Genomic DNA, 24,899 nt, shown 5'->3' on the forward strand with positions numbered 1-24,899 from the left:
GGGAGGGAGGGAGAGAGAGAACTTTCGGCGAAAGGGGGGCGAAACTGAAGAGTCGGGAGGAGGGAGGGTCGGGAAATGCACGCCAGCAAGGACCCCACACAAGGTGGTGGCGAGACCGCCGAGCGATTCAGGACCCGTTTCAGGCTCGCAGTCACGTTTTACCAGCGTCTCGACGCGCTGCTGCCGATAAAGCCGAAGAGGAGGGCGGAGAAGACGAAGAAGAGAAGAAGAAGGAGAAGAGAAAGCCTCTTCGACGACGAGGGCTTCGGCAAGGACTTGCAGACTGTGCCTCTTCGAGATTATCTCCGAGATGTCGAGGTCGACGGATCACGTGGTCCTTCGCGGTCTTCCGCTGCTGGTCATCATGGCGACCTTGAGTGGGGCACAGTTCCGGTGTCCCGAGCTCAAGGGTTTCTTCCCCGACCTGGAGCAGTGCGATCTCTACTACGCCTGCGTGGACGGCCAGCCTGAGGAGAGGCTCTGCAAAGACGGCCTCGTCTTCAGGGACGACAACCCCAAAAAGGAACTCTGTGACATACCGGCGAACGTGCCTTGCGGCGATCGCACCCTCCTACGTAAGTTGGACTCGCAACGCGACGGATGTTTGCATCCTTTCGCGAGCGTTTCGCATCGGAGGCACAAACTTTTTGCTAACTAACTTTTTGTAACCCCTCTTACATTATTTATCTTATTTGGAATTAAGACAGAAGCGAAACTCTTCGAGATTATCAGTTCCCCATTAGTTCCGTGCTCGAAAAAAGTCAATAATTGAAATTCAGAGATTTCGAGGACAACGATTTTCCATTTGACAGAGAGAACATCTCTCTCGACTGTTGCGCTAAAGAAGCATCTGAAATATTTAACTTTAAACATTCCCCTCTCGTCGGCTAACGTCATCTACGTATGCATTCTCGCGGCTCGACATGCCAGAAGAAGAATAGCCGGTTAGGCAGTGTCGCGAAAATAGAACTCGGGGTGAACCGGTTTCGTCACAGACAATCCAACTCTTTCTCGGATTCGATTACTCAGAGTTCGTTCTTCAAATTTGCCCCAGACCGTTTCTCTGCCACATATTATACCACATAACGTAACAAATGCTATTCTTTCTCACACGCACGAATGAACGATGTGAGAGTAATGATAATGATAATCGCACACGACCGATTGCAGAGGAACCACATGCTAGCAAAGGCTGTCCCCGCGCAAACGGCTATTTCACGCACGAGGACCCGGCCTCGTGCGACCGCTTCGTTAATTGCATTGACGGGGTGGCGCAGGTGGTGCCTTGCCCACCTGGACTGATCTATGAGCCGAAGATGTCGAGCTGCGTCTGGCCGGCGGACGCGAGTCGCCTCTGCGAGAACGTCAAGCGCGACGTTCTCGACGATGGCTTCGTCTGTCCGGACGGCGACGTAGCCGGCCCATCCGGCAGGATCCTGCCACACCCGACCTATCCGCACCCCGAAGATTGCGCCAAGTTCTACATCTGCAAGAACGGCGTGGTGCCGCAAAAGGGTCAGTGCGAGAGTGGCACCGTTTACAACGAGGAGAGCTTCAGGTGCACCGAACCGGAGTTCGTGCAAGGATGGTAAGTGTCTCTTTCTCCTTTAGGTTTGGCATACATACATATGAGCGTTTGATCGCACTCTTTCACCCTTGTTTAAGGGTGAAAGACCTATTCAGGGCAAAAGAGTTTAGAATTCTAAAAAAGTAATCCGCAAACTGTGCCTGACGACCTCGGAAAGCGGAATTTTCTCCGCTTTCGCCTCGAGAAGGACACCGAATTAGACGTGTATATGACCAAATTCACTCGAATGTTTCAGTGAGGACTACTACAAGCGCAAGAACTGAGCCAGGAGAGCGCGAAGGGGCGCCGGTCTCAACCGCGGCTACGTGTGCAGCGCTTATCTTTTTACTTGTGGGAACAATAAACGCGTGATACGCGCGCTCGCTTACGTAAGCGCGCCGCGTGTGGTCTTTGCGAGAGAGCGCGATCATACCCGCTCCGCCCCACCCGCCACAAATTGCTACCCCTTTCTCCTTTTACGTAAACGAATTCGCCGGTCGGAAAATCCGTAGCGCGCCACGTCGTCGCGGATCACTTACTCGCGCAACGACGATATCGCGTTAATGTCCGTACGTTGGATAAACGCCACCGCTCGCCAACCGGTCCGATTTTATATAATTATCGATTATACGCGCGAGATACGTGGCATTTTATTGTAAAAGGCGCGCGCGGATACACGCGCGCGCACGCTCGCACTCGTCCGCAATTCCGTGATTAAGTAACCCGTATAATGAGACTATTTATTATAATCCATTCGGGAATCGATCCCCTTTCACTCTTAGACGTTGCTTTCAAGTAACGTTTCTACCGTAAGAATCACGCTGTGTTATGCGTATGTCCTGTATGACGTCCTTTACACGCATTTTATACGCGGGCATTTTACACACGAAAATGCCTTCGCTCCGGCTCGCAATATCTCGGCAGATTCGGAATCAGTTTTGCTTCGAGACATTCTCAAGATATTCAGAGATCCCGTGCCGAGAGAAAGAGAGAATCGTTTTGCAGCACGTAAGATATGTGTACGATGAGTGATTAATAAAATAATCGAGCCATAAGTGCCTTACGAAACGACTGCCTATTCTTTCAGATTATTCTATAGCCTAACAAATTATTTTTGAACATAATTGTTATTTTCGAGCATAATCACCAAAGCGACACGGGTCCAAGGTCCGTATTAACAGTCATTACTGGAAACTCGTCTATAGTGACATACTCAGATTTCAACTCAGAGTTAGATGAGAATTTCCCAGTTGAATCGCGATTACAAATAAATATCACATACATTACAGTTCAACGGAGAAACTTGGATCGAATTCTAAATGAAAAGCTGAATACCTCATTTGAGGAAAGTTTCAAGTGATGCCTATTAATATGGACCTCAGAGGTTTATCTCGAAGTCAATTGAGCAACGTTGAGATCTCCGTCCGCACGCGAGGCGACTGAGTGTATTTTATATCGCGAGAGTTACACCTGGCGGAGTCGTGCGCGAGCTGAATCGTTAATATTCTATCCCGACTCGTACGAGAGACGGACGTGACTTTCTCTGAGACGCGAGAGACTGGACATCGAAAATCCCCCTCAACCCACGACGCTCCAGTATGCGTGGCGAGAGATGAGCTCGCGAAATCGTATCTCCAAGCGCATATCCCGGATTTCACTTCGGCGAGCCAAATGTCAGAATCGCAAGAATCAGTTATAACGTCGCGACATCTGACATTATGAATGTCGCGCCTTCTCGTGTTTGCATTAAAGGACAACGCGCCTTCGACGAAGGCGGGATTCCATAGACTGGCTGCCCGCGGAAAGCGGAGAAATAATCGACACAGAGGGCGAAAAATCGCGGGATGAATTACTCGGTTGATTAGGCGAGATCAAATGCGAGACGCGCATACACAATGAACAATGTTCGTTGTGATATTCCGAGAGCTGCGGACAATTTCTCTTCGTTTGACCGATTGTAACCTTTCTCTTTACGTAATGCATGATGTGTTCGACGAAATACATCTCAACCGTACCGTTTACATTTCGTACGTAAATCCGGCGTTGAAGAGAGAGAGAGAGAGAGAGAGAGAGAAGGAGAGAAATTTTCTATTTTTTATTTCTGCGATTAACATGTAGTATGTGCATTGAGGAAAAAAAAAGTACTTGAAAATTTATATCTGTGGGATGCATAAAGTTTATTTCTATAAGATAAAGTTTTTGCGAATAAGCTTTTTCTCTTTCTTTACATCTCATAAGCAAATGTTCTAGCATTTTTTCTCATTGTATGAATGTCTTTATGTATCTCTCTTTTCCTCTTTTTCTGTCTTCCTCTGTTATTTACTGTCATGTTACCAACAATTTGTTCGTGGAAAATCGCAATTTCTGAATCGTTAAACCGCCAACATGACTCGTCATGACGTGTACATTTCGATCTCTTGATCGATCTATCGACTCGCTCAACCCGGCTCAGGCTGCTTTCACTATCCGGGCAATCTGGCCCGTCCGTCGTTGGGGCCAGCAGCGATGGGTCTTGCGTAAGGCTAGTTGAGGCCCCGGGGCTTACCTGCGCGCATGCGAACGCGCTCGTTGAGATCACGCGTCCGCCGTTTCGCACATTGTGTATACACGTTTCAGTTAGGCAGTTACACGCGTTCGCCGGTTACATCGTGTACAGAAATGCGCGTTACACCTTCGGTGACGTCACGGGAGGAGGATCGCACCTTGGCATTAACCGGTCGGACCGCAACCGACCGACCGTTGTCCTTGCTGATTTACTTCTTATTCTTACTTCCGCGCGAGCAATTTAATTTTTCTCTGAGGAGAAAAGCAGTTGGATCGACAAAAACGGCGATCACCTGCCTTAAAGAATATTTTACACAATAACAATATATTTTGTTTCGCTCTAACTTATTGCACCTGTGTGCACCAGTTCAAATAATTCAGCTAAAAAGGACAGACTTGATATGTTTTCGAGATCACATGATCCTTGAAAAGATCATTGTTCAAGACATATAATTTTTATCGCGACATTAATTATCAGCCTCTTTAAGGCCGCACATAGTGCGTCAAATTCATAAGACATCGTTTTTGAATTAACATAACATTTTCGAGCACGTCTCGAGTAAAACTTTTGTTCGTTGGAGTCGTGATTTCTCGATTGCTAAAATCTCTGCTTAGTGGTTAGATGCGCAATATCTCATAATCGCGAGAGCTACGCCAGGCATCATAATTGCAATATCCCGAGTTGTCAATTACGCGAAGCGTCAAGAGATACAAGATAATATTTCCACCTCCGCAGCCGTTCACCGAGCGCAGAAATGCGCGATATTAAATATGCGGAAAAAAAACTTGAGCTTGCGCAACAAAGTTGCACACGGAACGTGTGTGTATGTGTGTGTATGTGTACATACGTAGCATCCCTAGACATTTCACGCCGAGAGACGCGGCAGAAAAATCGCGCTCTGGCGTCAAGTGCATCCTGGCTAACATCATCTATTCATAAGATACGCATGTTCACACGGAGCTGCTGCGCGATACCAGTGGAGATTAGAAAGATTAGAGATACGAATTGTTCTTTTGTTACGAAGGCTCCTTCGCGGATTCGAGATTTTTAACGGATCGTCGTGAGCTCCTGTATCCTTGAACGCATCAAAGATCTTCAAGGATCCTTCCTCCAAATTTCCATATCTTGCGATCTCTTCACAAATATTCAGTCATCTACCAATTCGCAAGCCGCCAATATTCCGCTGTGGATTTTCAGACTTTGAACTTCCAGACTCCTTTCCAATTTCCCTTTCCGCCCGCAATTTCTCGCGACGATGTCTGCTCCTCTCTCCTGAGAGACGATCCTGTGGTGAAGCAGGACCTAGTCTCAATCCGAGTTCCCGAACAATCCATCACGAGCTCGGCGTCGTTGAACGTCGCGCGACAGCGCAGGCAGCTAAGCAAGCAAAATAACAGCGACCCAGGGGAACCCAGAGGGACCCTGGGGTGGGGTTCAGCAATGCCGTGGTGAAGGGAGTGAAGGGAGACGAGGAGACTGTCGTGTGCCGAGGTGTACCGAGGCCGATAAGTGCGCGCCAATCGGCGGCGGTCCGACCTCAGTCAGTAGTCACAGAGTCCAGTAGCCAGGCGTCGAAGAGATCGTTGAGCTCGAAGAAAGAGGGACCGCGATGATGAGTTACTACCTGAGGAGCGTGACCCTGCTGTTGGTCCTGGCGGTCCTGGCACGTGGTAAGTTCTCCACTACCACCACTACCACCCACCGCCACCGTCGCCACTATCACCTGCCACGGTCACCTTCACCTCTTACGCACTTCGATGCACGATCTCGTGCATCCCCAATGATCTCGTGATGCGCCCGTTCAGTTCATCTCTTCGTCTTCTTCCTTCATGCATCCATGAGACGCACAGTCTGCGCCTCCGCAGGCGTATATTCTGCACTTTCTATCTCGCGTGCGTCGCGACGCCACGACATCACCCTCGCGAGGCTTTCACCGTCGACACCATATGTTAGGACGTGTGTGACATAATGGCGGACGGTCTGTCACATTCTGTGGTAAATCGTACGACGAACTTGCGGCCAGCCCGGGCCTCTCCTTTTCGACTCGCGACATTCGTACTTTCGAAAAGAACTGGAATTCTCTGCAAATCGTTTCCGCATGACCGCAGTTGGCTTTCTGGCTTTCGCGTCTTTTTCGCGCTGTTTTTTCGCGTATGGCGCCCGTTACACTCGCTCGGCTTCGCAGTCGAAACGCAGGCTCTTAGGCGCAGAAAAAAGTTCGGGGGAAGTTCTGCGTTCGCCGCGAAGCTGTCATGCGAAACGAGTCTTTTATCGCGTAGAAAATTGCCGCGAGTTGGTCAAACTGGATATCGACGAAGTCGCGTTTCCCATACAGATGCAAATTTCCGTCAAGTCACCTAACATGCCATTGTCTGAACTGGCGACCGTTCTAATATTCACTTTCAGATCTATGCAAACTTCAATGCTATCATATGCCGCGCATAATAATAATATCCTATTAATAATATCCTACAAAAGATAGATATCATACTGGTCGCTAAAACGTCTAGCGTTCAGACTGGAAAAATAAAGACCTATCGTCTTGTTTCACACTTTGTTCTACGTTTTGTGCTCTTTCTCGCCCCACAGTCCAGGGAGCCACCCTGCTCGGTGCCCCGCCGTGTCCCGACCCTTACGGGATCCATGCTTACGCCCACCCTGAGGACTGCGGGGCCTTCTTCCTTTGCACCAACGGCAGTCTTACGTTCGAGTACTGCGAGAACGGGCTGCTCTTCGACGGACACGGCGCGATCCACAACCACTGTAATTACAACTGGGCCGTCCAGTGCGGCCATCGCAAGGTCGACTGTAAGTATATCGCTCCATATTCTCGATACTGCCACCCATCCGTTACCTTTCAAAGCCTTTTCGCCACTTACATTCCTTTTTGTCACTCAGCCCCCTACCACCTCCTTATTATTCGGTACGTGATCTCTTTGCAAGGCTACGCGGCCTGCACATGCGAGCGAGAACCACTCGTCAGTGGCGCGAAAGAAACATTGTCGTGAAAGTAAAAGTTGCGTCAAAGCGAGCGATTTTGGCAGCGCCTTAGTGGGTCACGTTAACGCCGTTCGTTATAATTCCAGCCTCGAGCGAGTCTCTTTATCTCCTTATCCCGTTTACTTCATCGTCGATGCGCCTGTCGCCAACTTCCACTCTCGTTTCTCCCGTATTACATCCCCTACCTCTCTCTCTCTTTAGGAGAAAAGCCTTAGGAATCTTTTAGGAAAAAACTTCTTTAGAGAAAAAAGTCGCTTCTAAACGCCGTACTTGCAATTCTCACAAATTCATTTTCGGAACGAATCGTCCCTCAGACACACCCATCAGCAGCCCCGGCTGTGAGTACCAGTTCGGCATGTACCCGGACAGCGACGGCTGCAGCACCACCTATGTCAAGTGCATTCACGGCGAGCCGCATCAGGCCCACTGCGACCCCGGCCTGGTCTACAACGCCAAGACTCACACGTGCGTCTGGCCCGACGAACTCATCCCCGTTTGCAACCCCGAGGCTATAGTGGGCTTCAAGTGCCCGCACAAGCTGCCGCCACACAGCCCCGCCGCGAAATTCTGGCCTTACCCGAGGTAACGTGATTACAATATGGCTGCGGTGCGGTTACGTGTTTCGGAGAAGTCGCGCGCAATAAGAATCGAAGATAAAAATGGCCGCGGGGGATCAATGCCTTCCTCGTGGGTGGGTTGTTCGATTCGGTTTGCTTTCTCCTCAGGAAAAAGGCCGATTCGCTGCTGCTATTAATTAATGCACGCTTAAAGGCGCGCGCCTCTAATAGCGTCATTCATTATTTTTAATTAGTGCCCGCGCGCGTTTCTCTTTCCTTCCCTCTTCTTTTATTCATTATCTATCTATTAATGCAACGTACGGAGGAAGTATCTAAGCTCTAAATGATAATATCTGTAATAAGTACGACTTTTGTTTCTCAAAATTAATTTTTTTTAACCGCTTTCAAATTTCAAAATTCATTCGTTTTCTTTTTCTTAATTGATATTATTTACGTTTCTTAATTGATTATATTATTTCTTTTTCTTAATTGATATTATTTACGTTTCATTCATTCATTCGTCGTTCGTTTTGTTTTATAAGCTATCTAGGATTCACACGTCAGATTGCACTATTAGATTCCAATGCATAATTTATACATTGGCGCGAATTTCCATTTGTGCTTAATCTTCTTTTTCTTAATTGATATTAGTTTTACGTTTCATTCATTCATTTATCGTTCGTTTTGTTTTATAAGCTAGGATTCACACGTCAGATTGTTAGATTCCAATGAATAATTCATACATTGACGCGAATTTCCATTTGTGCTGCACTGTGTATTTATTAACGGCTGCGCACGTCATTTTTTTACACCGCCACAGGATGTAATAAAATCTTTTATCTCCATCTCTTCCTCCCCGTTTCTCCTTTCTTTCTTTCTCTCTATCTCTCTCTTTTATCTCGATGAAGATTCGGGGAGGAAATATTGCGCGCCGCCGAATGCGAGAGTAAAAGGAGTCAACGCAGTTAAATGTCAGACCGTTCGCGTTTTGTGCGTACCACTCGATTTAAGAACCGGTCGCCTCTGCGAAAGAGACTGGAAGAGAAAGAGAGAAAAACAGATGAGACAAACGCCACGGTGCGTGTTCGGCGAATATGCCATTTCCTACCACGTCAACGTACGCGTAGCTCTTTCTCCGCGAATTACGCGTATCGTGTCGAAGGCTGAACGTTGTTGTTCGCAACAGCAAATGTATAGGACAGCTTTCGAATACTAAGAAATTTATGTGCGCGCGCAAAGAGTGCGACCAAATGTAACCCTCATTTTGCGGCATTTGAAATCTTAAATTATTTTCTGACCAGCATATTTAATATAATAATATTTTTGAATAGCTATTCATGAACAGATTAAAGATATATACAAGTATTAAAGTGACACTTCACTATTTGGGAGAAAATAACTAAAAAAAATACGCATTCTGTCGAAATAAATGGTATCGTTAGGACCCTTATGGGAAATGGAAGAGAGATGAAAATCTTTAATAAATAAAATAATATATAATTATATAATTATATAATAATATATATAATTAATAAAATATAATACGGACTATAAATCCTAATAATATTTATTAATTTAGGATGACTTTCCAATTAGGATGAAGTTCCGATTAACTTGATTGCCGATTAATTCCGTTGTGACCAACAAATAGCTATTGTCAATTTGGCTAGTTACAACGGAATTAATATTTATTTCGACAAAATATGTATCTTTTGCGCTAGTTACAATTAACCTTCAGGCCGGCATTTTTTCATTAAAAAAGTATTTTTTTTCTCAAAAATTTTTCTATATAAGTAACATACACATGACGCAGAATTTTGAGATTTGTGTAAAGCCATAAAAGTGGCTTTCCCGGCAGTCTAAAGGTTAACAAAATATGTATCTTTTGCGCAATTATTTTGTTAAAAAATAACTGAAGATTTCGAATGTGACAAAATATGAGACTAAAAGTTCATGAGAGCTCTCTCAACTACTCTCTTCCCAGATACAAATTTAGAAGAATGTGAGTACACACGGAAACAATGCAATTTTTTAGATTCCCCGTGCCAGGTGATTGTGGTAGATTGATCACCTGTGTGGACGGACATCCGCGACTTCTTACTTGCGGAGATGGGAAGCTCTTCGACTCAGTGAGCCTGACTTGCATGCATCCTGATGACGTTCCTCACTGGTTTGTACTTGTATTTTATATCACGCTGGTGGGAACAACGCGTTTCCCATTCAGTTTATTCAGGGCAAAACCCATAAGTAATTTGGACCTTATCGAGATATCATTAAACATTAACCTAATTTAATCCCGATGAGAGACGTAAGTAAATATTTCTCTTTGGATTTTCTAAGTGTGTACTTATATTTATTTCAGCTCCAACAATCTGTAAACGCGGGGATGCATTCCCGACATCCGAGACTTCAAATCAGCAAACAACGAGAATAATCAACCAACCAATTGACGACGAAAAACTGCATATTTCCTAACCGAACCTCGACTAAATGAAGTACGACTTCAATATAAAATTAGTGCGCAAAGCTAAAAAGATTAGATGCGCATCTGTAAAAAATTGTTCTTAAAAATTGCTCAAACAAAGAAAATCAATTACAAGACACGAAAGATCAAAATTCATGTAAAATCACGACGAATGAGGAACAAGCACGCGCGAGAGAGACTTGAATTCGAAAGCATCGCTGAAATTACGAGAGACGCGATATCGTTGCCGATCAGTCGGCAACGAGAAACAAAAAATGCACACTTCCGTTAATATCTCCGCTAAGTAGTAGCTGTTGTTGCAAATCTACGAGGATAGCAAAAACGTAAATTATTCCTAATGTACGTTCGAAGGGGGAGAGTGATCGTATATAGCGTGCACGAAGAGCGAGTACGATATGTAGTACATATAGTGTATTTATATAATACGATATATATGTAATACATATATAAAATGTATATTTATGATAAATAGAGTGTAACAATGTACAGCCAGGCAACATCGAATAAAATCTGGACACGCGTATAAAAAAATATACAACGTACAATTCCTTTCGATCGATCTACGTATACAACTTACGATTAAGAGCGTGATGGGGGAGAGAAAATGAGAGAAAGGAGAGGACAGGAAAGAAAGAGAAAGAGAGAGAGAGAAAAGGGACACACAATGAAAGGGTTGGGGAAAATATTTACATCTCGACCGAAGTGACAGAGGCGATTGGAGGACGGTCCTGCGACCGAACGACGAGATGTTCATAATTAATGTTATTACTAATCGATTATACGAGTCTCCGTTCGCGGGGGAGGGAGGAGAGAGCTCGATCGGTCGATGTCGACGAGTCTCGGTCGTTGGCAGTGGGAATTACTCGTTGAACAGCCAGCTCTTCTAGCCTTTGCAGTTCCTTACCTCCGTTCAGTTTCACGTCTTTTCTCATTAACTTTATCTTCGACGATAACGTCGCTGCGAGGTTTCAAACTGGAAGAAATGAGAAAGCCATGCGCGTCTTACACGAGTTTTCTCGACAATCGCGGGAGTCTGACTATTCGGATTATTCTGGACAATTGCATTCGGGAAAACGTCAGGATTAAGAGAAGCTGAGGGCACTCGATTCTTCGGGGAACTACTACGAGGACTTCGAATCTGCGGGAAGGGGAATCTCAGAGGAGACTCGGCGAGAGAATTTCGAGAATTCTGCGGACCGATCGAGTTACGACGAATGACGAGCTCGGTACCGCAGGACCTCGCTCGTCGAGGAGAGCACTTGTCGCTTCCTTCGTCCTTCCGACCACGACGTGACTTCTAATTTCTAGTGCGCGCTCGCAGAGAAATCGGCAGCGCGCCTGCCGGCAAAGGTGGCACGCCCGGTGGCAGGTTCTCCTCCTCGGGCTCCTGCTCGTTACGACCATCGGACAACTCGCCCTCGGTCGGCGGCGGCGTCGTCGGCACGTCGCAGTCCTCCGTCGGCGGGACGACGCACCTCAGGGATCTCCTGTCGAACACCAGCATGGCCGGGCAACGTTGCAGGCGCGGGTAGCCGCCCTGACATTGCCAGTACCGGTTGCACGACTTACCAAGAGGCACGTTGCCGTTGGCGTCGTCGTTGCAGAGAGCTGCAAAAGCACACCGCGTCTTAGAGCCACGTTCAAGTCATAGACATGTAATATTTAGACTGCGCTTTGACTGAGAAGACGTTCGAAATTGGATAGAGAGAGAGTGTTTGGTATCACTATTCTATCTTTATCTGACATTGTGCAGTGAGGATTTCAATTTTATTCACTGACTATACGTTTGCTGAAACGAAGCATCTTTAAGGGGACTGGAGAATCAGATTGTCTGAAAATCGTGCTTGTTTTTTCACAATTTTTTATGACAAACTGAATGAATATGCGAAAGTGTTATTTTGACGTGTATTTATACAACATATAAAGAGAAGAAAAATATAATTTTGATGATCAAATACTCAATATAAGTGTATGGTACATTCAGTTAAAATATATTTCGTCTTTCTTTTCAAGGTCGTCATTTCTTATCTCTTGACTCTCGGTGGTTCAATTAAGCTGAATTTTAGATAGAAAATTTCCATAAGCTTATCGTTATCATGTGAATTACTATAATAGAAATTAAGTAAAAGTTAACAAAATTGCAAATATCTTAATGAAATATTATTAAATTTTCAGTTCTTTTATAGTAAAAAAATTAATATTTAACTGTGTCAGTGGTTCACACGATAACGACAAGCTTACAGAAATTTTCTGCCTAAAATTCAGCTTAATTGAACCACCGAGAGTCAAGATATTACTGCAAAATGACGATCTTGAAAAGAAAAACAAAATATATTTTAACTGTATGTATCATACATTTATATTGAATATTTGTTTATCAAAATTATATTTTTCTTCTCTTTATATGTTGTATAAATACACGTCAAAATAACACTTTCACATATTCATTCAGTTTGTCATAAAAAATTGTGAAAAAACAAGCACGATTTTCAAGCAATCTGATCCTCCAGTCCTCTTAAGCTTGACCTGCAATGTATTCTTTGCTTCCTGTTTCTTTCTCTTTATTTCTTTTTGACTCAAATCTTAAGCTTCAAGTCAGAAGAAGACAGAGAACAACAGGAAGCAAAGAGCACATTGTAGATTAGGCTTTACACTTGCCAGATGTGCCGTATTTTCCTCTACGTCTTGCAATTCTCCTTCATTCCTTCTCACACCTTCTACTGTTTTGTTTCCTCAATCAACAAGACTTTTTTATTCCCCCACGCGTCTTTAGAAAAACACAGGTTGTTGATTTGTTGTCTATTTGCTGATGCACGGTGTAAGTATTATAAGTCTATAGTTCAAGTCGCCGTAACTTCGTCCAATATTCGCCTATTGTTCATTGTTCTTGCGTTCGGCTGTACCTCATTAAAAACCGAACTGGATCGTTTGCGCGCTTTTTCAACCGGATACAGTTGTCGACGTGAATCACCTACATCCGCGTGCTGATCACGGTTCTTCCCGTCGAGAGTTTCCGACCAACTTCTTCTTACCTCGGCAACAGCTCAGAGATGCGATACCGACCCGGTGAAAGTCGCGGACTCTCGTTTGCTCATTCGTTCCAGCTGCATTCGATGACGGATCAATTCGAAATTTCGTCGTGCAAAATGCGAACGAGACTATTGGCAAAATTTGAAGAACTTGTCAGAGAAACAGATGTATGCATTGACCACGAATATCACCATTATAACACAGAAGGGAATCCTTTCGAATGCGTAAATAATAAAAATTGTTACTGACAAGCGCTCATTGATAGGCTTGTGTTACCACACAATTAGATACACCGCTGAGAGATATTCAAATAAAACGTGAAGTATTCGAGATAAACGTGATTCAACCTCCAATTAATTGCCTAAGAGTGAAAGCTTTTCTGTCCCGATTCTCATCCTTCTTTTCGTAAATTTAATTCTTATGCGTTAGTCGCCTTTATATTCCAGATTCCAGTCTCGAAATGGCAAGATACGATCTCAGCAGCAATCGATGCGCCGACCGACGTTCGGCATTCGAAAAGACGGCGCGGCGCGAATTAATAAATGCTTCATTCGATCCCGCACGCGAGGAGAGGGAGAAAGGCGCGACGAGAATTCACTTCGAATGCTAATTAAGTGCCTCGCCCCTTTTTCCTCGGGGCACTGACTCCTGGAAGGACCGAGGAGCCGGGATGAGGAAACGCGTCTTACGAGCGCGTCCCGTTCGCCCACTTTCGAAAGTGAAAATGAACGGAACGGGTTGCGCACCTCTCGAGAATTAAACTCGTCTAAAAACGCGTATTAGAAGTACTTCGCGATTCAAGCCGGCCGAATGCAACTAATTCCACCTAATTGCTTGAGCAAACGAGAAAAGAAGGAAGCTTCCTAGCTCCAAGTTCACAGTAAGAATCATTCGCGGAAAGTTAGTCGAGTATCTCGTGGAAGTAAATAAAACTTCGATCACCGCGGATGAACGACGATTAGGGGAGACCGGGGTAAGTTGGCAAAACCGATTATTTCTAGTATTTTCCAACAAGTTACAAAATCAAGCAAGTAAGATTCTTAAACATGTCAAAGATGACTTTAAAAATTAAAGTGCTTACTGAAATCCGTGATTCTAAAATCCGCTAAAGAAGAGTAAAATAATCGATTTTGCCAACTTGCCCCGATCTCCCCTATATTGGTCAACGAAATTTCATATTTTCTTTGCTTCACGAATGTGAATAGTCACCTCCGATGTATTTTTACTCGCTGAACACGAATCCAAATTTGGAATTTTCTATTGAATTATTATTTTAAGGAAAGTAGAGATAAAAATGCCAGAAACGACAATTTGAGAGTTTTTATGATTAGCAGCAAATTTTTTCCCCCAAATTTCGTCAGTCAACCCGTCGATCCTACTTACGGTGCTTCTGGCATCCCTCGACGTTCTCGGGCCAGTCGCAGGATCTTGCGCGCTCGTTGTAGAGCAGGCCACCTATACACAGCTGCTCGGTGGCGGTGCCGTTCCAGCAGGTCCAGTACCTGGTGCAGGAGGTCTCATGGCCGAAGATACCGTACAGCCAGTCGCAATGGTCGGTCTGGATCGGCGGATTCGCCTGGCGTTTACCGTCGCAGTAGTTCGCCCTCCAGGGATAATCGCAACCCTCGGTGACGCCGCGATGTTTGCCGGCGAACACGAGACCGTTCGGACAGTCGAAGAGCTCGGGGCGACCGTTCACGCATTCCCAGTAGCGATCGCAATATTCGATGTCGCCCACCACTCGCGACTTCGTCTGGCAAGGGTCCTCTTGCTGTTGTTTCTGAGCCAACAAGCCTGCAAGCGTGATACCGTCAGTGTACCTCCTTCGTCCCGTCCGCATTGTGACCGATTCCCACGTGTTAGTGACTTTCATGAGGTTTCTGTTAGTTCAGCGATTGTCCTCGCGTAACAGTTGTAACGGTAGAAGAATTTTAATGCGCATGTTACTAATGCATTACGATTCGACCCTTATCCTTTTGCTTTTTAGATCAGACATGAAACCTTGTCGAGGAGATTGGAGTGTTCAGGAGACTAGAGTAATTTTAAAACTTGTTTCGCGACGATAATATATACACGAAATTGTTAAACATGTTACATCACATCTGTACAATATTATAAGAAAATTATATCATACCTATGGAGTACTTCAAATTATAAATAAATATTGTGAGAGTCAGTCGGTGTCGTAAAACTGAATAAGATGAGTCGTGTATTATCAAAAATATTACAAATATTGCCCGAGTTTATTTCAATCTTCTGAGGACGATTAATTTAAAAGTATCTCCCTCCCTCTTTGAGTAAGTATTGTAACATTCTTGTTAGTAAACGTTAAGTATGTTAATATCGAGAGTAAGTAAGAAATAGTTGAGTTAACTGAAGAAGCTCTCATGAAAATGACAAAGAGAGATTAAAATCGATTATACTACAATCTCAAAAAAAGCTCTTGAAAGTAGCAAAGCAAAAATTGGAGTCAAAATATGAAGGATGTACGAATATCAGAATAAATAGGAGTCTACCTTGCGTCAAACATGTAATAATAATTAAATTTTTCTGACTAAGGAGGATAATTAGTCTGCTTATGAAAAGAATATTCCGATATCGTTTCCTGCTTTCTCGATGTTAATCGAGCTACAACAAATTATCTGGAACCTCATTAACAACCGACATTTCTATTTATCTGCCAACAAAACAAAATAACGGAATGCGCGGGATCGTGTCGACAACAGGAATTGCACTTGCGGTGTCGATGAAATTGCGTCCTCGTCAAAGGACGATCGAGGGACTAGGTGAATATCAAGGATGCGCGGAAGGCTTGCAAATATCGCCGATTCTATTCTGGTCGCACGCGCACTTTCGTTCAACATCGTGATAAAACCCAGCGCCGTCCGATCGACTCGATAACCGTGACGACCTAGACGCACACGCAAAATTGATTCACGACTCAAGGATAATTAATACGGCTGATTAATACAAAATACATGGAATGCACGTCCTTTTTCCGCATCGCGATAAGCGTAAAATACGCATGATATCTCGAGATGACGTCATGTGAATTTCTTTCACCGCGACTCGCTAGAGATCACACGCGGATCCTCTCGCAGAAGGACGTCCACGTCGAAAGTGGAAAGTTAACGTCGAATAATGGCGTCGTCCTTGCCACTTAGAATATTTCTGCAGTAAGGATGCAGCGACGCACAGTTCTTTCACTCTCTCCTTTTTTCTTTTTCTTACTCCGTGTCTTACGCGTTTCGCGAGTCACTCCGGAATCCTAAGAAGAATTCTGCGTGACCCGAGACCAACGGCTATTTTCGCCAGTCGGAAGATTCAACATCGCGCGATGGAAACATACCTTTACCTTCAAGAGGAATATTTCTGACGCTGACAAGTGTTGTTGTGTCAGACAGATTTGTCTCAATTACTCTCGAGTTCGAGAGCTTAAAGAGCAACATAAATAAAGTTTAGTTCCAAAGAGATATGATTTTTCTATGCAATCTCTACACATTTACATTTACACTTACACAAAAAATTCTTTTACACATTTACACAAAAAAAGTATTTAAAAATTAACAAATATTTATTAGGTTGGTACCATTAACATATTTACTTAAATGAAAAGAATTTTGACTTAAAGCTTCTGGCCCCTCGCATTGTCTATCTCTTTTTAATGACGGCAGAAGCGAGAAAATGCATGCCAAAAATTCTTGCGAAATACGTTAAAATAAAAATATATATCCATAAAGTAACACTTGCAATTTAACAATTTTATTAAACAAATTTGTAAGATATTCCGTGCACTCCCCTTTTACTCTAACAATAATTTGTCAACAATTGCTCTATCAATAATTTGTCGTAAATTAACATGACATACGATTCATCTTCTTAACCTATTTCCTCGCCTATTTTTATTCAGATTAATTTACAATAAATTATTGATTGTTAGAGCAAAAGGGGAGTGCACGGAATATCTTACAAATTTGTTTAATCGATTGCAAGTGTTACTTTATGGATATCTATTTTTATTTCAATATATTTCGCAAGAATTTTTAGCATACATTTTCTCGCTTCTTCGTCATTAAAAAGAGATAGACAATGCGAGGAGCCAAGAGCCTTAAGTAAATATATTAATGGTACCCACCTAATAAATATTTTGTAATTTTTAGATATTTTTTCTAAGTGCACGCGTCATAAGTTCGTGCGATTTTTGGAAAATCGAAGGTGCATAACACTACTAGTCGAGGAGTACAGTGGATATCGTAATACCCGATCGTTCTGCTAATGATCCGGCAAACGGAGGCGCACGTTCGCCGGAAAAGCAAATAGTAAAATAAGGTGGGAAGCCGACGTGAGACACGCTCCCAAGACGGTACGAGTGAAAGTGCCTAGCCTTGACTTACAACCTTCGGGGGCAGCTTTGCTCCACACCCCTGCTCCACCCCTCTGGCTTCCCTGGACTTGCGGGCTCCTCTGAGTGCACGAAAGATTCGATCAACTGGTGGACCCGCCTAATAGCCGTTCTCATTCAGCTCTAGTCGGGATGATTCTTCGATTCGATCGAAGCCATTAAGATCGACTTCATACATCTTATTTTGATCGTATTCAATTTCTATTTTGGCCATAATAAAACTACTAAAATATCGAAGTGGAAAATTTTTCTCGTGAACTGTACCAGCTACGCTGTTTCACTCATGTGTTGTTAAATGTCAGAACGAGACGAAGCCTTGTTTTACAAGAGACCATTTGTACAAGTTAGTGGAAATCCTTGAAATCAGTAAAAATTGGCAACATTAAAAGTAAATCAGATAAGAAAGCAAGATCTATAAGATCATAAGTTCAAAAAAATTTGGAATTATATTTTTTGGACAGGAGGGAATTTTTGCTTGTCACGTATTTTTTATTTACCTTCTATTATTTATTATTAATATAAAAAAAAATATATATATGTGTGTGTGCAATATATATTTTATTATATTTTTTATTTTATTTATATATTTATTCTTAAACAAATAAAATAAAATAATAAGTAACAGAAACAAAAATGTTTGGCAAGTTCCCCATGTTTCTAAAAACGTAATTCCATATTTCTTGGAATCTATGATCTTATATGATCTTGATTTTTTCTCTAATTTACTTTTAATGCTGTTAATTTTTACTGATTTCAAGAATTTTCATTAACTTGTCGTACAAAGCGAGATGATTCCTTGTTAGGTTGACGTCTTTCTTTCTCTCTCTTCCCTCTTTCTCTCTTTCTCTGTCACGATAGAGATTGAGATTGAAATAAAAATAAAGGAGTTACAAAACAAGCGACTGGAATCTTCGACAGGTTGTCTTTCCCGACGCTGTTCGAGATAAGTTCGCAATCCTGGCGCGATGGTACCCCGTCGTGGCGCCGGTAATAGTTTCACTACGACCGCGACGTTAATACATGTGTATCGCGCGCGCGCTTTTACGATGGCATTTAGCCGCGGAAAAATAGCGCATTGTTGGCCAACTAGTCCGAGCGGATAAAGGAAGAAAAGCGAGGCACGATCGATCTCACGATACGGATAATCTCGTGGGGAAGCGAGCTTCGCTCGCCGTCTGAGAACGTCTAGAGATTGCGAGTTTCCAGCGGCGATTGTGCAAAGCACACGGCCTTAATTATTAATGGGCATATCGTAATCGTTCTACAATCGATCAGCACGAGACGCCCAGGCTATTCTAAAGTACTCGAGGAAGTTGTTCTGCGCGGTAGTTCTCCACGTAGCTCCGAATCGCGATTTTCCGCAATTATAAACGCTTAAAATTGCGAAAACCTGTGAAAGTTCGAATCCATCGAGGCAAACTTCGTCGTTATTCCTTGCTCATTATTAAAGTTCAATGGGTGGCTAAAGAAAATTCGCGTGATGGCAGCTCGACCGACCAGACGTTATGACGCCGTACGATATCGTTCACCATCAACGACGAGAATTATGCAAATGCCGTCACGTCCGTGATAAAACCCGCGATTGAACCGGCCGCGTAAGGGCGGTCTTACGCGCGAAGAAGCGGCGAGACAAATCCGATTAGTCACGACCGGCGCGATTAATCGATTTATGCGCTCGCCGCGTCGAGGCGGTCGTCACGGCGCCGCGGATAGGTGGAGACGTCCCGGGAACGTCATCGTCGTCGTCGTCGTCGTTATGCAAGCGGGACGCTTAGTTAACGCCGCAGCACCGACGCGTTACTTTCCCTTCCTTTACGACTCCTTGCAAAGAGTAAGTAGTCACTCGCAATGGCGCGGCCGTTACTTCTGAAAGCCGCTGAAAGCGGGAGCGCTGGGCTCTCCGATCTGCTCCTCGCGGAATTCCGCTATGAGGATTTCACGCGTTCACCTGCGCCGAGAACGCGAAACGACGCGTCGTGATTCGGAAAGTTCCCGGTCAGATTTACGATAGGCGGGTTTCTCGCGACGGTCGCAATTTCTGCACGGCGCAAGTACAGAAGCGGATGATTTATTCGTGGCGTGAAAGATGATTTTGCCGCAACTCGACGGCCCGCAGAAATGAAATTTTGAATACCGCGGTTTTCCATTTCGCTTCATTTTCTCCTCCCGGCATCCCTTATTCCGATCGTTTCTGAGGCTTAATTCGTCTCAGCTCGTAAGCATCTCTCACTCTTACGCCGACTAGTTCGCGTTTGCATAAGAGAAATTTCTCGCGACGCCGCGTTGGCGGACCCGATGGAGAAATGCGCGTCTGACTCTTTTGAAGAGATTTCCAAACAACGAGACTAAAGTCACGAGTTTCTCCGGCTGTTTCTCCCTCTTTCCCGGCCTCTCCACGTTCTCCTCCGTAATAACGCGGATAAATAAGCGGAGCTTGCCTTCTTCTTGGTCCTTCCTGAGATCGGTAGGACCCTGAGGTAACGCGATAGGCGAAGTCAGGGCCCCACCTTACACAGCTGCGGGCCCCGAGTCTCGCCAAGTGCAACGTTCCCCGGCAAATGCAAGTCGCGCGAACAACAACAGATACGTACACGAGATTCGCGCTTCCGACATTTTCCCTTTCCTTCCTGCTTTGCCCCCCTTTCGTCTACCTTTTTTATTCTACCGATCGACCGGCAGCTTCTCGAGCGGAACGCCGGTTTTTCTCTCGCTGTTACACCGCTGTTTCCGGAATCGACCGAAACGCAGCAACTCACGTGGTATTGCCCGCGCCGGGAAAGCCGGTGTGGGAAGCGAATAAACGGAAATAATGAATGGACTTTCCTCCGGGAAGATTACGTGCCAAACATTGTGGTTACCTAGCTGCAGTAATCTTCGTAATAAAATCAGACGTCGCCTCGTAGAAAGTAGAATCTCTTGCGTAAGCTAGACAGAGCTTGATTTATCGGTGACGATATTTTCGAAAGATCGATCTACCGTCGTTGGTCGACGACCATCCACGGTCTATGAGTTGCGATGCAAAGAAAAGAAAATGGGATAAAAGGTGTCTACGGTATCACAAATGCTCTCGCGATACAGGAAAGATGTCGGAAAGGTTATCTCAAGTCAATGGACATGAAAAGTTAGTGATATTGATATTGAAAAGTAAGTCAACTTGAAGGAAAGAGAGAAAATTAAGTATGTACCAAATTTCACTGACACATTTTTCACCTACTAATTCAAGCGATATCGCTTCTCAATTGATAGAAGATGAGCCGCCTCTTAAAAGTACTTGAAGACACAGGCTCGGGAACTCGAGTGGATAATGAAACTCAAAGTGGCTAATGCTTTCGCGCTACAAGGTGTTCTATAAATAATTATACGGCTGGAAAAAATCGGAAAACGAAGAAAGATAGAGGACAGAGAGACAGGAACAGACAGAGAGAGGGAGAGAAAGAGAGAGAGTGAATTGCAGGCCGAGCTACTTTCATATTTTCACTCAAGCCACATGGGAGAAAGTTCTCGAGATGTGTGAAACCCGGTGAATGGCCGTTATTGTTCTTACGAAGATGCGTGTAATAATTACGGAGCAGGACACACACATACACGCGCTGCTTACGGATCCTACACTTTGGATGTCGCGGAGATTGTGCAACGAAAATTGTAATCTCGAGCAGACGCTTCATTATCTAACTCAACGAAGCTACTTTCTCATTTGTCAAATTACTAACCGTACGACTTTGTCGTGTAGAATCAGCTGATACGTGTTTGCTCCTCCCGTTCTAACGCGAACACTGCGATCGATGCGTAAAAAGATTTGAATAATTTGTTATCCTGTATATCAAGTCGTTTTGCCTGCACGGAAAAAAAAAGATTTGCTAATATATGGATAACTAAAAATATTAACTGCAGGAACAAATTTTCTTGCTTTCATAGCACAGTTATTTAGTTAATATATATATTAGCAAATCTTTTAGCTATCAGAACTAAATAACTTTGCTATGAAAGCAAGAAAATTTGCTACTGCAGTTAATATTTTTAGTTGTCCATGTATTAGCAAATCTTTTAGCTATCAGAACTAAATAACTTTGCTATGAAAGCAAGAAAATTTGCTACTGCAGTTAATATTTTTAGTTGTCCATGTATTAGCAAATCTTTTTTTCCGTGTGTGCAATTCGTACATTTGGATGTTGTCGACAACATAAAAGAACATAATTCTGATTGTTTCATTAATTATATTCGCCCTAATTGTGCATGCGTGCAAAGTTGTCAAGAAGAAACGATTGGATGGAAATCCTCAAGTTTTGGCGAAAGGCGAAAGTGGCGACAATGATGAATGACTGCGCTTATCATTGATAGTTAATAAATATACCGTTAAAATGAAACGGTAATCCGTCACGACACGAGTCATGTAAGAAAATGAAGTGGGTCATTCTCATGAATCATCGTCGGCGTCGCGAAGGACACGAGAGGATCGCTTTAATCAGTGCGTCCGTCACCGTTAGGATTCGCGAGGAAAGTAGAACGGTCCGCGCTTTTTCAGTTTCACTGCGGAATGACGGCCGCTTGGAAATTTCACCGTTTTCATTCTCGCACCTCGCTCCAGTCGGTTTTATCGAACAACTGTTATTATTTATAAAGATAGCCGCGTACACGCCGATCTCGAAAGTGAAAGCCTAGATCGCATCGGGATCACGGTGATCCGCTTCTAAATACGTCTGACACTCCTAGGATTTCACTTATTCATTTAATAATATCAACATATTTGTTAGTTATACAGGGAAAGAAGTTGTTATCGATCTTGTGAATTCCCTACCGTTGACTGTGTCTCCGAAACGTAAACGAATAATTAATATAACTCTCTTTTGCTTGACGCTTTCTATATAAATATTAAGCGGTCATGTATTGTGCACAAGCATCTAATACTTTTATCAAGATATTATCCTGCGATTTTGTTAGTGTGGAAAACACAAAAGTTTATCACTGTTCACTTAAAAAAAAGAAGCAAAAGATCTTACTAAAAGATCGCGTATTTCACAATAGCTATTTGCGAGATTTATTGTGTTAGGAGGACGTCATCATTAATCAATATTACTATTGCGCGTAAACTTTTCATCTTCACAAAAAGAAAAAGTTTTAAAAAATTATCAAGCTCCATCCTCTCCGCCCACTAAAAACAATCTTGCTGTCAAATCTAAATAGCGTTAACAGTGTGTTATTCATTTCTGGTGTTGCACATTCACGAGTTAACGAGATGATGCGTAAGAGAATTAATTCTCCAGAATCCCGCACAGAAATTCCAAGCGTAAGAGGCAAAGCCTGGTAGGAAGTGAGGCGAGGAAGAAGCTGAAGAATGATAAGAAGAAGCAGAAGAGGCGGAAGAACTCACCCTGCGCAGCCACGAGTAGTAGGACGAGCGGGAGGATCTGCTGCAACATCCTGAGTAGGCGATACGACACGGGTTAAACTCAAAAATGTCAATCCCTAGTCGGCGAAATATTCCGGAAAATGCCTGGAATATACTCGAAAAATATACTCTCTCCTCTCTTTCTTTCTCTCTCTCTTTCCCTTCTCTCTGACTTCTCGTCCTTCTCTCTTTCTCTGTTTCTCTTCCTTTCTTTCTTTTTCCCTCTCTTCCTTTCTCTTTTTCTCTCTGTCGTGTCGTGTGTCGTGGCAGCCGAGGAAGCTCGGCTGATGAGTTTTCGTGTCGAGACTGGTCACTGGGAGAGGCGTTTGGTTGGTGTCTTATATGAACTCCCCACTCCTCCTCGCCTCTGGCCGATCTCTGGCCGCATAGGAAGGTTCTACCAGGAGAACACACCTGGTTTCTTCTATCGGTAACCGTGGCTCTAGCTGATACTCGCCGGTCACTCGCTGATCCCGTTGCCGAACATACCCGTTGAAAATAGTCTTTTTCGTGCCTCACAGAGGGTTATTATACTCTGAGGTCTCTTTCCTCTTTTATCGTTTCTCTGGTTTCTCCCTTCCTCAACATCAGCAATTTAGCTTACTAATAATGTAAGATAATACTGTTGAGTTTTCATCTTGAGGACGTTGCGTTTTGTTAAGATAAAAAGCTTACGTTTGATCGAACTTATTGCGCGAATCGTGTACTACGAACCGATTGGTAGCGCGTGTACTCGGAAACTCGTCTAATCACCAATTAGATACTAATTTGCCGCGGACGGAGCAACATTTCCAGGTTTGACGAGGCGGGACTAATTAATTAATGGCTAATCTCGTCGAGACTTCAGCTTGTAATGCGGACAAAATGCGGAGAGTGCTATCGTGGTCGGAAAACAAGTATATTCTGCTACGGAGACCGCCAAAGAGGGGAAGTGAAATCCCTCTCCGAGGGAAACGAGATCATCGCGTAGAACGGGCACAATTTTTGTTTGCTAGTTAGAAAGAAGTATTATTCTGTAAAAACCTCCACTTACAGAGGAGAGAAAATTCGTTCCGTAGACCAACATCCTCTTTCTTAGTGCAAGAAAAGCGAAATACATAATTACAGTCTATCAACATGTCGTAGAAGGAAAAGTAATTTCTAATTATTTGAAATGAAGAGATAACACAAGAGCAATCGAGAAACTATCCTGCCGAGACTGAGCGAATGCTTCATTTCAACTGGAAGTAAGATAACTGAGAGGACAAAACGACCGTCTTGCGAGTCGAATTTCCGCGTCGTTCTTATTATCGCGCGAATCCAAGCAGTTCAAATCATGGGGTGCGTGACGCTCCGTGTCTTTTCCGTTATCCTGAAGCGCACCACCGTTAAACGTTTATTTTGCGTGCATGAGCGGCCTCGAGACGAGGCCTTCACGGTTTCTTTTCCCCCCGACTGCGCGAGACCAGCTTCACGCGATGAGACGGTGAAAATAAAGGTGAAACACACTCGATGGTCGCACGAGATGCCTACTTCTCGTCCGCCAGCTGCGTGCGGAGTAACGATACGTGTCATGGCAATGTATGACAATAGTAATGGCAAACGTACCGATTGTTAAAGAACACATCCCCGACTGGAGAGAGAAACGACCTTTAACTTCAGAATGTAACAATATGTTTCATTGTGCTATTCGTTTTGCACCCTCATAGAGTACTCGTAATATTTTATTAGCAGGACATCTGTGTGTAAAAGGACGGGCATTACAAGAGAAAGTATTTGATTCCTTTATAGCTGTGATACAGATTTACTAATTTTGTCTTTTTGGAGGCAACGCAAATTTTATGTGTCTTATTATTAACTTGAATTTCATTGAATATTGATACAAATATTTACATTATGTAAGCCTGCATGAATCAACACGCGCGCGTTAAGGACATGTTTCATTACA

General features: G+C 43.8%; 3 protein-coding genes across 3 annotated transcripts; 2 read left to right on the forward strand and 1 right to left on the reverse strand.

The window, feature by feature from the left end:
• Nucleotides 1-100: 100 nt before the first annotated feature.
• On the forward strand, nt 101-2,635 carry LOC116847207 (protein obstructor-E-like). Its single transcript, XM_032821953.1, has 3 exons — nt 101-575; nt 1,171-1,588; nt 1,824-2,635. Exons 1-3 carry the CDS (start codon nt 311-313, stop codon nt 1,849-1,851), a joined length of 711 nt encoding a protein of 236 aa, XP_032677844.1. The 5' UTR covers nt 101-310; the 3' UTR covers nt 1,852-2,635.
• Nucleotides 2,636-5,044: 2,409 nt separating this feature from the next.
• On the forward strand, nt 5,045-10,689 carry LOC116847209 (protein obstructor-E). Its single transcript, XM_032821955.1, has 5 exons — nt 5,045-5,782; nt 6,702-6,920; nt 7,427-7,694; nt 9,705-9,839; nt 10,032-10,689. The coding sequence occupies exons 1-5, from the start codon at nt 5,722-5,724 to the stop codon at nt 10,045-10,047; spliced, it is 699 nt and encodes a 232-aa protein (XP_032677846.1). The 5' UTR covers nt 5,045-5,721; the 3' UTR covers nt 10,048-10,689.
• On the reverse strand, nt 10,538-23,279 carry LOC116847206 (protein obstructor-E-like). Its single transcript, XM_032821952.1, has 3 exons — nt 22,955-23,279; nt 14,568-14,978; nt 10,538-11,762 (listed from the first exon to the last, which is right to left on the reverse strand). Exons 1-3 carry the CDS (start codon nt 23,001-23,003, stop codon nt 11,452-11,454), a joined length of 771 nt encoding a protein of 256 aa, XP_032677843.1. The 5' UTR covers nt 23,004-23,279; the 3' UTR covers nt 10,538-11,451.
• Between the last annotated feature and the right edge of the window lie 1,620 nt (nt 23,280-24,899).

The sequence above is a fragment of the Odontomachus brunneus genome, unplaced genomic scaffold, assembly GCF_010583005.1.
Source record: "Odontomachus brunneus isolate Ranch 3 - 2012 unplaced genomic scaffold, Obru_v1 Obru_scaffold_075, whole genome shotgun sequence".
NCBI lineage: Eukaryota > Metazoa > Arthropoda > Insecta > Hymenoptera > Formicidae > Odontomachus > Odontomachus brunneus.

Excerpts from the sequence above, each read along its gene's own strand:
- LOC116847207 (XM_032821953.1), top strand. The coding sequence starts at position 311 with ATGTCGAGGTCGACGGATCACGTGGTCCTTCGCGGTCTTCCGCTGCTG. Across the intron at positions 576-1,170 it reads CGGCGATCGCACCCTCCTAC|AGGAACCACATGCTAGCAAA; the intron begins GTAAGTTGGACT and ends GACCGATTGCAG. Across the intron at positions 1,589-1,823 it reads CCGGAGTTCGTGCAAGGATG|TGAGGACTACTACAAGCGCA; the intron begins GTAAGTGTCTCT and ends CGAATGTTTCAG.
- LOC116847209 (XM_032821955.1), top strand. The coding sequence starts at position 5,722 with ATGATGAGTTACTACCTGAGGAGCGTGACCCTGCTGTTGGTCCTGGCG. Across the intron at positions 5,783-6,701 it reads CCTGGCGGTCCTGGCACGTG|TCCAGGGAGCCACCCTGCTC; the intron begins GTAAGTTCTCCA and ends CTCGCCCCACAG. Across the intron at positions 6,921-7,426 it reads CGGCCATCGCAAGGTCGACT|ACACACCCATCAGCAGCCCC; the intron begins GTAAGTATATCG and ends ATCGTCCCTCAG.
- LOC116847206 (XM_032821952.1), bottom strand. The coding sequence starts at position 23,003 with ATGTTGCAGCAGATCCTCCCGCTCGTCCTACTACTCGTGGCTGCGCAG. Across the intron at positions 14,979-22,954 it reads ACTACTCGTGGCTGCGCAGG|GCTTGTTGGCTCAGAAACAA; the intron begins GTGAGTTCTTCC and ends TCACGCTTGCAG. Across the intron at positions 11,763-14,567 it reads CGAGGGATGCCAGAAGCACC|CTCTCTGCAACGACGACGCC; the intron begins GTAAGTAGGATC and ends GTGCTTTTGCAG.